Genomic DNA, 14,847 nt, shown 5'->3' with positions numbered 1-14,847 from the left:
TCCGAGGTGTGGCTGGTGAGTTTGAACTGCCAGCCTTCTGGTTAGCAGTCAAGTGCCTTAGGCACTACGCTACCAGAGCTCCCTTAGTAGTCAAACATTTCACCATTTGGGCCACTCAGGGACTCCTGTGCTGTCTAACTAAACCTTGCCAGTTGCTTCATAAAATCATATGAGCATTTGTACATGGAGATCAAGGTGTCCCTGTTTTTGTATGTTTATTTGCCAGGCTGGTTCTGCCCCCTCTCCCTGCTTCTGATTTGTGCTTATCTTCAAAAGGTGACTGTTCTGAATTTTCTGTTTGCTTGGTTTGCAGCCCTCGAAAGAAGTGAATGAAATGAGCCACTTGGGGAGTCGTTTGTGAAGGGAGGAGTCATACTCTTGGAGAGGAGTCCTCAATGAGCCTGGCCGAGGCCCAGGATCTGTGTGAAGTGGACTAAGGATTTAGTAGGATGTCAACTGAGACAGAACTTCAAGTAGCTGTGAAAACCAGCACCAAGAAAGACTCCAGAAAGAAAGGTAGGGTGGGATTCTTGCCCTTGTGCATGGCTACTTTCCTGTTTAGGAATAAATTTTTTATCTCCACAATAAGATAAAGAACAATCTTTATGACTGCATATATATTTTTAGTAGCCACCAGTATTATTTGTGTTTTGGTTTGTTTTGTACTCATACTGTAATACTTTAATGGCTTTCCATTTTTCTCTGGGTAAAATCCCAAATTCTTTTTATAACATACAAAGCCTTTTCTTATAAGCCTTCTACCCATCCTTCGAGTCTGCCTTCTGCCTGAACCCTCCTAACCCTGTTTGACCCTCCAAGCATTCTGCATTTTGTAGTTCACTTCTGAGAACTACTTACCTAGAGGGATGGTTAAAGCACAGATTTCTAGGCCCATCCCTAAAGTGTCTGATTCTGTGCATCTTGAAGGAGTCTGGGTGTTTGTATTTCTAACGAGTTTCCAGGAGACGCTGATGGTGCTGGTCCGGAGACCACACTTTGAGAACCACTATACTATTAATGCAGCCTGGAATGCTTTGATTGTCATTCTCCTCTTTGCTTCTGGGCTGACTTCTACCTGTTCTTCATGTTTGAGTTTGGTGAACTCTCCTGGGGGAGCCTTTCCTTACTCCCCAAAGTGGGTTAAATATGTTTATTTTGTTTCACTCGTATTTTGCTGTTACCTCACTTTATTAAATATTTCTTCTGTAATTCCTTGTCAGCTATACTGCATACTCCTTTGGAGCTGGACCTCCCATTCACCCCTTTAACTCCCAACACTTAGAAAGTGCTGGACATAAACAAGGTATCTGGTAATGAAGGCTGACCTGTGGAGTGTGATAACAAACTAATCTTACCACTTGCCCTGTTTTTTGAGGAATTTCACCTCATAGATTTTCAGGAAGTTTTGTCACCCCGTTGTCATTAGAATTAAGTAACTTCTTGCTTTCTGTATACATGTGGGCAGGTGTGCGTATACGTTTTCTTCTTATGGTTTTCAGCTCTTTCTTTCCTCTTTCTTCTTAGCTGCTGCTGCATGGAAGGGGATTGATAGAGCTCTCTTCTAAGTCTTGGAATCTAAGGTCAATGTTGGTTGCTGTGTCTGAGCAATGACTTGTACCAGACCCTCTGTGCCTGCCCAGCCCAGCTTTTTGATGGTGTTAGTCTGACCCTCTAGGAATCAAGGGAGGGAAATGTAATGCATACGCAGCTCTTGGAGAGCTAGAACCCGAGGTTCCTTTAGATGTTTATTTGAAATACAAACATTTTGGAGGCAGTCTATTTCATTCCCTGAAACTTAATATAAACCTGTTTGTTATGCATCATATTCTAAGAATAATAGAAAGAAAGCAAATGGGTGAAAGAACAGGTCTTGGAAGAACTGGTATATGGTAAATAGATTGTGGAGCCTGGTATGTACCAGAATTCACATGTTTTTTCATTGGAAACTGACAAGTTATATTTTTGCTTCAGATTTAACCTTTGCACTAAACTTGTGCTCTTGAATGCTTAATGCTTTAAAAATTGTATTTTAGTGAATATTTTTTTCATTCTTAATTTTAAACATGCAAAACCAGAAGTGTTCTGAAGCAAGGATTTAATTTTTCAGGACATTGGCTTGGTTGGAGATTTAGAATGAGAGTGTGAAGGTGACCGTTTTAGGACTTTGTGGTGTTACGTTTGTGTGTCAACTTGGCTGGGCCTGGTTGAGTGGCTGGGCAGCTGAATGTAGTTACTCCCCATGGTGAGATTAGTAACTAACTCCATGATGGACTCTATTGGAGCAATTGAGTAGCTGCTTTTGGCTATGTGGTCTGCTTCCCGTGTATAAAAAACAGCTTCGGGAATGGTCTTCCAAATGCTTATGGCACGCTTGAACCCTGCATGTAGCCGTGTCATTGTTCAGCAGCCTGCCATGCCCTGCCAATCCTGGGACTTTCAATAGACTTGAATTAATGGCCTGCTGTGTGGTTTGGTAACAACGGGATTGTGCCATTTTATTTGTTGACCTTGGACTTGTTAGCCTCAGCAGCCAGTAGCTACCTGAGTGAAGAGATGCCTCTAGCTTCAGTGGGCTGGAAGCAAGAGGCAGAGCTGAAGCCCAAGGTCGAGGGTCTTTCACCAAGCTCCTGGAGACTGGCACTTTGAACTTGGACTTCTGGCCTCCTGAACTGTAAGAGAATAAACTCCTGCTTATTAAGGCCATCCCATTTGTGGTATATTCCTATCAGAGCAGCACTAGGTAATCAGAACAGACTTCATCATCTTCATATCCTAAGACGCTCTCAAAATCAGCACAATACATAGGAGAGTAGTATCTTTGAGTGAGTATTTAATCCCATGGATTCTGGGTAGGCAGACATATGTTCAAATTTTGGCTAAACCACAGTTCCTAGTTGTGTGGCCTTGGAAAGCTACTTAAGCATTCTGAGCCTTATTTTCCTTGTCTATAAAATGCATATATACTATAAGATCACTATGAAGACTGATAATTAAATAAGGAAAATAAAGCAATTAGTACAGTACCTGGCATGTACTAAGTGCTCAATAAATGTTACCTGTGCTTCTCTTCCTCTTCTTTTTCATGCTCCTTGCCCTTCCCCCTTCTCTTCCTATCTTTCCTTTCTTATGATCTTCTTCTATCCTTCCCCTTTCTTGCTTTTTCTCTCTCCTCTTCTTCATCTTCCCCTTTCCTCCTTTTCCTCTTCTTAATCTTCATCATCATCATTACCACATTGTTTTCTCTTTTCTCATTTTAGAACCAAGGACTCTTAAGATGTATGTAGCTCATTTGTCCCACAGCATGACTTTACAATTATGTGTATAGTTGTAAAAAGGGAAGGGAAAGAGATAAAATCACAAGGAGAAAACACACATACACACATGATGCAAAATGTTGCTTAAGTCTAATTACAGTTTTTGTTCTTCATATACAATCTGTATTTTTGATGGAGCAAGGTAAAAAAAAAATCAGACCTTTTATCGAGCACTTTAAAAAGAGAGAGAACATGCTGGTAGCAGGATTAAGTCATTTCTTCTTCAGTTCTGACTGTGGAGTAATAAATATTTTATTAAATAAATGTAACTAAATATAATTTTAAAAGGAAATAAAGCAATAAAATAAAATAATATCTCCTTCTTTAATTTTGAATATATAATGTTAAACAATCTTATTATTTCTTTCTCTAACTTCTGTTGGGTTTTCTATGTCAGAAACATAACCTACAGATAAGTTTCTCTTTTCTTCAATTTTTAAGCACTTATTTATTTTTCTTGCCTTATTGCAATGACTGGCCTTACCAGTACAAAGCTTAATGGTAGTTGCTGTAGTTAGGTGCTGTTGAGTTGGCTCCAACTCATAGTGAACCTGTGTACAACAGAATGAAACACTGCCCAGTCCTGTGCCAGCCTCACAATCCTTGCTATACCTGAGCCCCATTGTTGCAGCTGATGTGTCGATTCATCTCTCTGAGGGCCTTCTCCTTTTTCACTGACCCTCCACTTTACCAGCATGATATCCTTCTCCAGGGAATGTTCTTTTCTGACAACATGACTAGAGAAGGTGAGACAAAGTCTAGCCATTCTCACTTCCAAGGAGCATTCTGGCTGCACTTCCTCCAGGACAGATTTGTTCATTCTTGTGGTAGTCCGTGGTACTCTCAGCATTCTTCTCCAACACCACAACTCGAAAGCATAAACTGTTCTTTGGTCTTCCTTATTGTCCAGCTATCACATGCATATGAGACTATTGAAAATACTATGGCTTGGGTTAGTCATACTTTAGTCTGCAAAGAGACAGCTTTACTTGTCAGCAGTTTATAGAGGTCTTTTGAGCAGATCTGCCCAGTGCAATATGTTGTCTGATTTAATGGTAGTAGGTGGTCTTATTTTGTTCCTGAATAATAGAAACACTTTTAAATTACCTTTAAGTGAGATTTTAAAATTTTTGGTAAGGATTCTTTATTGTTGTTGCTAGTTGATGTTGGGTCAATTCTGACTCATGGTGATGCCATATGTGTGGAATAGAACTGCTCCATAGGATTTTCAAGTCTGTGACATTTTGGAAGTTGATCACCAGGCCTGCCTTCTGAGGAGCCTCTGGGTGTGTTGGAACTCTCTTTTACTTAATTTTCTAGGAGGTGTTTTTTTTTTTTTTTTTAAATATCCTGAATTTGCATGTTGAATTTTATAATATACTTTTTCCTTATTTATTGCAAAGACTATATATGTTTTTGTTCTCTTTTAATTTACATTGTTGTGGATTTCACTGATAGATTTTCTGTTCTTCATTCCCAGGGTAAGCCCTAATTGGTCATGATGTACTGTTTTCTATACACTGCAGGATTTGATTTGCTGACATTTACATAGGTTTTGATATCTATATTTATTAGCAAAATTGGTTTATAACTATTTTTCCCCCTTACAAGTATTGTCTGGTCTTAGTGAAAGTTGCATAATCTTATGTAATAGTTTTGGAGGGAAAGAAGAACTGAATGTTTAGGCCTCTTTCTGGAAAAATTATTATTACATTTTCTTTCTTTAGTAATTTCATTAAAAATTTTTTTAAAACCATATATTCTTCTTACTGAAAGTTAGAAAAGACAAAATAATCATGCATGATCCTGTCAAACAAAAATAACTACTGTTAACATTATAAATTAATTCCTTCTGGACTTCATTTTGGGAGCTCTGGTGGTGTAATGTCTAAGGCATTTGACTGCTAACCAGAAGGCTGGCAGTTCAAACCCACCAGCCACTCCTCAGAAGGAAGGTTGGGCAATCTACTTCTGTAGTGATACCGCCTTGGAAACCCAAGGAGGGGTTGCTATGAGTTGGATCTGACACAACGGCAGTGAGTTTGGTTTTGGTTTTGGTTTTGGTGGACTTTATTTCAACTCTGGTTGAGATCATGCTATTTATGCAGTTTTATATCCTGCCTTGTTACTTGACATTATATCATACGTACATTCACATATTATTACATAATATCATAGACTAGAAGAAATTTTACCCTTGGCAAAATTTAGATGATTCCTGGGGCAGATATTTTATTTCCTCAAAAGGAAAAATACCTGACAACATGGGTCATCTATCCTGAGGAGAGTGACAGAAAGAAAGTTAGGAGGCCCTTCAGACTTTCTGTTACCCAGTTCTTTAACCAGGCTGTTGAAAGCTAGTCAGACAGTTTCAAATATAAGGCATACAGGGGCATATTTCACTACAGTGAGTTTACAGACAGGCCATGGATGAAACGTAACTGAAGTATTCACAATTCAAACAAGGGATGGAAGTAGTGAGAAATAAAGTTGTTTTCTTCATTTCATTTTTATTGGATTGTGTCACAGCACATACAGCCTGTCAAACAGTGCCTATTCCAGGACTGGAGTTTGATGGAGGGCTGGAGAAAGAAAATGTGTATTTTCAGGTTCATTACCTGCCATTAAAGAGGGAGAATCAGTTGACACAATTCTTGTTATTTATGATCCCTGCATTAGGACACTCAGTGGAAGACTGTGGCAGAGGAATGGGTCTCAGGACAAAAGATGCAGAATTTTCTAGGGCCAGTGCCTGGGGTTTCTCAGTCAGCACCATCTGGCCGCTTACAGGAGTATAACAAGCACTGACTTTGGAGTCAGCAGTCCTGATTTTCAGTTCTAACTCTTCTCACCTATTATGTAACCAGAGATAGGTAATTTAGTTTCTGTAAGCTTTGTTTTACTGATCTTTAAGAGAAAAAGGTGATGATCAGAGGAGTCCTTGGGTGGCACAGATGATTAAGTGCTGAGTACTGCCTAAGAGGTTGGCTGTTGGAATCCGTCCAGAGGCACCTCAGAAAAAAGACCTGGCGTTCTTCTTGTGAAAGGTCACACCCACTGAAAACCCTATGGAGCACAGTTCCACTCTGACACACATGGGGTCACCATGAATCGGAGCCAACTCCACAGCTCTTGGTTTTATTAAGGACTTATATGATGGGTTCCAGGGGAATTTGCTGTGACAGATGACTATGCTTTGGAGTCAGATTAAGCCACGTTTGAACCCTGGCTCTGAAAATTTCTTAAAAAAGCCTGGTCTGTTTAGGCGGAAGAATGGTTTCAGTAATGCTGTATTCAGGGCCTGATCCCTTGAAGGGCCAGTTGTTGTTGTTGTTACGTGTCGTTGAGTCAGCCCCCACTCATAGCGACCCCTCCTTGGGTTTCCAAGGCGGTATCACTACAGAAGTAGGATTGCCCAACCTTCCGTCTGAGGAGTGGCTGGTGGGTTTGAACCGCCAGCCTTCTGGTTAGCAGTCAAGTGCCTTAGGCAGTATGCTACCAGAGCCCCTGAAAATAACCTTTGTTAATGGACTTACCACTTAAGAGTTATAAAGTGCTATCATATTCAGTAACCTATTGGACCCTCAAGGACCTTGAAAATTTAATTTGGGGAGGAAAAAAAGCTTTTAATCAGACCCATGGTGCGAAGAGAGCTACCCTTTCACTGCTTCCATCTGCTGCTCTTGTCCTGCAGGGAAGGCTGCCTGGATTACTCAGGACACTGGAAATGGATTCTGATCTCAGGCTCATCACTCACTGGTTGTGTACCTTTACGCACGTTACTTCCAATCTTTGAGTTTCAGCTCTTTCAGCCACTAAATGGAGCTCTGGTGGCTTAGTGCCTAAGACACTTGGCTGCTAACCAGAAGACTGGTGGTTCAAACGCACCAGCCACTCCTCATAATGAAGGTTGCCAGTCTACGTCCGTAGTGATACCTCCTCAGAAACCCAAGGAGGGGTCGCTATGAGTAGAATCTGACCCGACAGCAGGTTTTTTTTTTTTTTTTAATAGAGGTAAAATAATATTTGGTCGGTCACATTGAAACATCTGAAACCCATTGCCGTCAAGTCAATTACAACTCATAGTGACCCTATAGGACAGAGTAGAAATGCCCCATAGGGTTTCCAAGGCTATAAATCTTTATGGAAGCAGACTTCCTCTTCTTTTTCCTGAGGATCAGCTGAGTGGGTTCAAATCGCCACCTTTCAGTTTGCAGCTGAACAGTTAACCACTGTACCACCAGAGCTCCTTATTTGAAACATAGAAATACTAAAGCAAAGAAAAATAAATAAAAACCTGTTGCCATTAAGTCTGTTCTGACTCGTGGTGACCCCATGTGTTTCATAGTAAAACTGTGCTCTGTAAGGTTTTCATGGCTGTGACCTTGCAGAAGCAAATTGCCAGACCTGTCTCCCGAGGTACCTCTGGGTGGGTTCGCACTGCCAACCTTCAGCTGTCATAGCTGAGTACTTAACCATTTGCACCATCCAGAGGCATCGATTAATTAATTAGTTCTTTTATCTTAAAAGGAGCTCTGGTGGCATAATGCCTAAGGCATTTGACTACTAACCAGAAGGTTTGTGATTCAAACCCACCAGCCACTCTGCAGAAGGAAGACTGGGAAATCTATTCCTGTAAAGATTTACCGCTTTGGAAACCCAATGGGGGTTGCTATGAGTCAGAATCTACTCAATGGCAGTGAGTTTGGTTTTGGTTTTTGGTTTTATCCAGAAACACTCATCCAGCCCATGCCATGAGCCTGCACTGTGCTCTGTGTTCTGGGGGAGAGATATTGACTCCTGTCCTTTCATGCTGAGATAGAGGGACATCTTTTGGAGCAGCGTGCCTTCTGATTTGGATGATAGGTCTCATCCTTTCCTGCAGAAAGCTATTGTCTCTTTTATTCATTCCCAATCTATTACTTTTGATAAAATGTATAAGTTGTGTTTTTTATTCCAAATTTATTTTTATTAATTTAAATACTGAATTTTTATCCTAATTAAGAAAATTCTCATTAAAACTCTTTTTACTGCCTTCCTGGCTAGAAGCAAGTGAAAAATAAACACCAATAAAATAGTACTCTTAAAGTCAGTGTTCGTTGAAATATGAGTAAGTTCTCTAGAATTTGAAACACATGAAAGGTGGTAAGGAATTACTGTTTGGGGTCTGGCGAGAGATTCATTCTAACAGATGAGGTCTCAGGAGGAAGAATGACTTGCCTATAGTCATAGAATTGGTCAGAGGAATCCATGTCTGACTCCATAGCTGGTATTCTGTCAATTCAGCAGATTCCAAACAACTTACATTCTTAGGCCTAATCCCTCCATGTGTTAGCACCCTGTCCTTTAAAATGAGGACTACCGGCAAGAACCCATACTTTAGAATTAGACACACTTAGTTTTGAGTCAGACTCAGCAAATTTTCTATGTGCGTGTTTTGGGCTAGCAACTTAATCTGTCTGAGCCTCAGTTTCCTCACCTGTAAAAAGAGAATAATAGTATTTTCTATCTCAAAGCATTACAGTAGGAGCACATGCTTTCACAAATACAAAACGCCTAGCATCATACTCTGTACAGAGACTCCATGTAAGGAACCTCTCCTTCCCCTTTTCCCCCACAACTCTCCCACCTACCCTGAGGGAAAATACTTTTCTTAGTGATATAGGACATAAAGAGAAGTAAAGGGACATGTAGTAATTCAGTGAGAAAAGGAACTAGTTCATCTTCAAGTGATAGTGGTTCTAACAGTAACTGGGATGATAGGCAGGAAATCAGGGTTCTTTGTTTCCATTTTGAACTGGTTCAAAGCTATGCAGGAAATACAAAGGAGAATGGACCATGTTGTCAAGCTGTAAACATTTATTATTAGCAGTCATTCATTGTGTGTTTCCTGCATGCTACTCATTTTAAGTAATTTATTTCTAATGAGCCTAACTTTTACATCACCTGATTGAACACTGGAAAATAATGTTCGGAGAGATCAAGAGACTTGCCCCAAGGTCAAGCAGCTTGTCCTCAATTAGTGTGAGCAGTGCTAAAGCTTGTGCTGTTTTTGCTGAATGCATTCTCTGTGTTTGGCTCCATGGCTTGGTGCTGGATGGTTGGGATGTGAACAAATTACAAAGGCTACATTTTTTGGGGGAGGTGCATAGGAGTGGGGGAAGGTAGATATAGAAACAGATTAGCCACATCATGGAAATATATATATGGCACTATTCTTTCTCCACAGGGTTTTGGATCTTGGTGAGCTAGTAGTTCTCTGTTGACTGTAACTATGATTTGCAGGCTTTGGAAACTCAAAATCAATTATTTAATTACATTGTGACAGAAATTTTTTGGGTTGATCAGTGAACCTCTTGGGCTGAAGGATTTGGGAGGGAGGAAATAATGTTCTTGGCAGCACTTCCAACCAGTTCATTCTGGTTCCATACCCTTCCTAAGAATTTGAATTTCTACTCCAAATACACTGAATCAGAATCTACATTTAAACAAAATGCCCAGAACACATAAGAATCACCTGGGGACCTTGGTAAACTGTAGATTCTGATTCAGTGTATCTGGTCTGGAAATGCAAATTCTCAGCAGGAGGTTGAACCAGAATTAACCCATTAGAAGCCCTGGTTCCTGGGCCAAGAAATTTCATCCTTTATGGTAAGATGAATTGTCAGATTATGTGATGCATGTTGGAAAGTGTCTTCTGCATGAAGTCTGATAATACGTTCTTGAGTTTATTACAAGATACTTCACTCATTCCATGTAGGTGCATTCATGTCAGGTTTAATTGGTGACTTAGTTTGGGACCTTATTCAGATTGGTTCCCTTTTATGAAGTCAGACTTTCTCCAAACCCTTCTTCACATAGAAGCTTATCACTCTCCTGCTTGACCTTGTTCAGTAACCCCAGCAGCAAACCCTGTAGGATGACACACCGGACTCTCCAAGATCTGGTCCCTGTCTCTTCTCCTTTGCCTCCCCATAGCCTAAGTGTCAGTTTGCCTTTTGGGGATTTTGTGTGTGCTGCTCCCTCTGCTTGGATCATCATTCTCATCCTATTCACCCGGCCAGCCTCTTATCATCCTTCAAAACTCAGTTACTATTTATTTACCATCATTCTTGACATTTTGAGCTTTCTAGTGTCCAGACTTAATTAATTGCTAAGGTCCATCAACCTGACCTCCTAAGTCTCCCTCAAATCCATTCATCCTTTCTTTCCTTGCTGCCCCTGTCCTAGCTCAAGCTGCCCTTCTCTCTCATCAGGATCATTCCAGTAGCCTCCTAAGTGGTCTTTATGTCGTCAGTCATATATATATATATCACTAAGCAATTCACACAGTTCACCAGAAGGAAGAGCTGATCAGGCCACACCCCTACGTAAAGCCTTCCCATGTCTCCTACTGCCCTCAGAGTAAGGTCTACCCTGCTTATTATCATGGGTTCAGAGGTGCCCTGCCTGGTCTGACCCCTTCTTACCTTTCCAGTCACATCTCTCACCACTTTACCATGATAGTCAACTGAATTTATTTCAGTTTCCTGTCCCTACCATAAGGAGCTCTGGTGATGCAGTGCCTAAGGCAATTTGACTGCTACCTAGAAGGTTGGCAGTTCAAACTCACCAGCCACTCCTTGGAAGAAAGACTGGGCAATCTAATTCTGTAAAGATTTACCACCTCAGAAACCCAATGGGAGTTACTATGAGTTGGAATCGACTTGATGGCAGTGTGTTTGGTTTGGTTTTGGACTCTACCATGTTCTTTATCACAGTTGATGTTTTACCCATGCCTTTTCTTCTCCCAAGGAGCTCTGATGGTGCCATGGTAAGGCATTTGGCTGCTAACTGAAAAGGCGACTGTTTGATCCTATCACCTGTTCCACAGAATAAAGGCAAGGCAGTCAGCCTCTGTAAAGATTCACAGCCTTAGAAACCCTATGGAGGTTGCTATGAGTTGGAATTGACTTAATGGCAGTGGGTTTGTTTTTGGGTTTTCTCCTTTCAGGAATGCCTTTTTCTCAATCTTTTCAAAGCTAACTCTACTTATCCTTTAGTTTCACTTTACCAAAAAACTCACTGCCATTGAGTCGGATCTGACTCATAGCAACCCCACCTTGAGTTTCCAAGGTGGTATCACTATGGAAATAGATTGCCCAGTCTTCCTTCCAAGGAGTGACTGGTGGGTTTGTACCACCAACCTTCTGGTTAGCAGTCAAATGCCTTAGGCACACTACCAGAGCTCTTAGATATCACTTTTTCCCAAAACAGTTTAGTGACACATTGCAACCCAGCTATTTGTCCCCCAGTTGTGGCTCCTGACCAACTCGATGGCAAATAACAACAACAACAGGCTGGGAGTTCTGTGTGGGCAGGGACTGTCTTGTTAACCTCTTTATTTCTATCACCAAGTACAATGTTGAAAGATACAGGTATGTAGCAATACTTGTTGAATTACTAGGAGAGTGAATGAATGAATTTAAGACTAAGGAAATCTCAACTGATACCCCTGGATTCGTGAGGGGTCCTGTAGCTCCCTGTCCTTACTCAAATGTGGTAAGTCACAGTTGACACAGTTTTCCTGTAATTTCTTCCATATTTTCTGTCTGTGCCAATAACTGTGAGTTCCTGGCACAGAGCATGGCACATGGTAGACACTCAGTAAATGTTCATTGTATTAACTATCATAATTAATGGTGATTGCTTAGGAGCATAATTCACATAGGGAGAAAGAAGAGAAGAAAACAAAAACGTCTCCCCTAAGAACTGATTCTTGACATCCTTCTTATGTGACATTGAAAATTCCTACCATTCAGTGAGTTCCTTCTCCTTTTGTGATGTGTGTCCAATCATGTCTGGTGCTGTAATTTAGCATGATGTGGGCCATATTGGTAGTAAGAGTTATATGATTTGCTGTATTAGTTCATCCCACTGCTTCATTAAGCTCAGTGTGCTGCCTCTGGCAGTGGCTGGGCCTGAATTTTGATGTTGTGAAGAACAAAGCCCTTCCTGGTACCACTCCAAGTCCTTGATATCTCTGTGAATCATATAAGTGTATACTCCTTCCTGGGACTGGAGAGTCTTCATCCTTGCTGATAATCAGAAAATGACCCAGGGCATGAGGTTTTATTATCTGGACATATTTACTAAGCAGATGATGTTCCCAGGTGTACTGGGATTTTGGCAACCTGCTTCAATTGCAACACAGCTTCTAGGATGGTCAGAGTACGCATGCCACGAGATTGTTTTTGCACTGCCTGTCAAGTGCACAAACACAGAGTTGACTGAAGGGAAAAGGAACTGTTGTCTGTTTTTCATGTGCCCACACTGTCTCATTTAAGCCTGAAAACAACCTTTAGAAACAAGTATGGAGTCCATGGGTGGTACAAGCAGTTAATGTACTCGACTGCTAACTGAAATGTTGGAGGTTCAAGTCCACTCAGAAGGGCCTTGAAAGAAAGGCCTGGAGATTTACTTCTGAAAAATTAACCATTAAAAAACCCTGTGGGGTACAGTTTGACCCTGACTCACATACAGGGAATCAGGCAACTGGTTTATACCCATTTTACATGAGGGGGAACTGAGGCTCAGAGAGGTATACAGCTTACCTGAGCAAACATAATTTATAGCTGAAGGGGCTATTTTCCCCTAGAATTCTCCAGTTCTAGGGCTAGTGTATATCTTTAACACTGGGCTCAACTTCCTTCTACTGAGTGGCATGGGGTCTTACCAAATACCAAGTTATGTGTATACTGAAAGACATCTTCCTACAGATTCCAGTAGTAACACCATTAGGTTGTGATGGCCTCATCTTGAGAATGGAATGATGGTAAAATATGTGATGTAGTTAGAAAGGGAGCCCACCGTGGGAAGCCACAGTCCTTCACTTCCTATGTGTGTGGCATGCAAGTGATTGCCACACACAAGAGCTCCACATGATTGAAAAGAAAACATTTTCCTTCTAAAAAGGGCTCCAGATCTTCTCTCTGTTTTCTAGAAATAAAATGGTGAAGAGGATGTTATCTTGAAGGATTGAGACTGTAGATGAGTCGAAACAAAATACATCATTTCCAGACCTTAATTTGGAACAAGGACTCTGAAAGTACTGACCGGTAACTTCTGCGAATTCTCCAAGTCTCCCAAATATGATCAGCAGCCCAATTCACTTCCCAGTAAGCATCTCCATACCAGGAATAATAGCGACGACACTGGTGATGAAGCAAGTCAGTATCTGCGAGCCATCACAAAAGGCCAGGCAGTGCTCCCAAGTCTTTGCGTGTATTTTCTCTCTTGATCTTCAGAACAACCTTTTGATGTAGCTGATTTTTTTTTTTAAGTTTTATTTTATTCTTGTTGAGTATATACACTGCAAAACGTATGCCAATTCCACTCAGTGAATATTACATGTAATTTGTATTTTCTACATCCAGTGACCATTTTGTACAATTCAGTGACACTAATGACATTCTTCAGGAGCTCTGGTGGCATAATGCCTAAGACATTTGACTGCTAACCAGAAAGCTGGCGGTTCAAAACCACCAGCCACTCCTCAGAAGGAAGGTTGGACAATCTACTTCTGTAGTGATACCGCCTTGGAAACCGAAGGAGGGGTCGCTGTGAGTCAGATCCGACTTGATGGCAATGAGTTTTTTTTGTTGTTGTTGTTAATTGCATTCTCCCAGTTGTGCAACCATTATCACCCTCCTCTGCTGAGGTGTTCCTCCTCATGAACATAAACTCACTGCCTCCTAAAGTTTCTGTCTAATCTTTTAAGTTGCTATTGTCACTTTGATCTCATTTAGATAGTTCTTTAAAAAAAAAAAAGCACAATGCTCAAGGCAGACTTTTTTTTTTTTTTTTGGCTAGTTAAATTAAACTGTTGTTTGACATTAATAAGACTTTAGGGGATATATTTGGTTTTAAGTTTTAAAGATTATCTCAGACAATAGGTACAGGGATTCATCCAGTCCCCTTCTCCAGAAAGTCTAGAATCCATAAGAATTTGGAATTCTATTCTTCATTTCCCCCTTTTGATAAGGAAATTGGAGACATAAGAAGGTCAGTGCCATAGCCTGGAACCAGTGCTTGAACAACACTGTACTTCTCTTTCATCCACTCAGTAAATGTTACATGTAATTTGTGTGTGCCTGGAATTTGTGTGTACCCGGAGTGCCTGGCATATTCTGAACACATTGATCTCCTCAGCGTGAGTTTGCGTCAGCTTCCTTCTCAATGTGGAAGAAATCCTCCTGTCCCTGTTCTGTCAGTGCCCACCTACTCTTCTGGGTCCCAGCTCAGATGCTGCTATCATGAAGGTCTTTGTGATTATGTGCCTACTCTATGCCAGGCAGAAAAATAAAGTATCTTTTAAATTTTTCACAAGAGATTTATGAAGTTGGTAATACTCCCATTTTGCAGATAAAGAGGCATACTCAGATAAATTAAGCATATATTTCAGGTCACCCATCATGTTAATGAAAGGACCAGAATTTTTAACTCAAGTCTAATTGTTCCAAAGCACAGACTCTTTCCATTAAACCTTGATGTT

The 14,847-nt window shown here is 40.8% G+C and overlaps 1 protein-coding gene across 1 annotated transcript in view; it reads left to right on the top strand.

Annotated features, from left to right (window-relative positions):
* Positions 1-449: 449 nt before the first annotated feature.
* The window catches only part of DAB1 (DAB adaptor protein 1), a 433,463-nt gene continuing 419,065 nt past the window's right edge, over positions 450-14,847 (top strand). The window contains exon 1 of the mRNA XM_042781851.1: positions 450-516. Coding sequence (XP_042637785.1) covers positions 450-516 — 67 coding nt within the window. The remainder of the gene's footprint in view (positions 517-14,847) is intronic.

Source organism: Orycteropus afer, unplaced genomic scaffold (assembly GCF_000298275.1).
Source record: "Orycteropus afer afer isolate SDZICR_OR568_19922 unplaced genomic scaffold, OryAfe1.0 scaffold00183, whole genome shotgun sequence".
NCBI lineage: Eukaryota > Metazoa > Chordata > Mammalia > Tubulidentata > Orycteropodidae > Orycteropus > Orycteropus afer.
The sequence above is the reverse complement of the archived record's forward strand: the minus strand, read 5'-3'. Positions and strand labels throughout refer to the sequence as shown.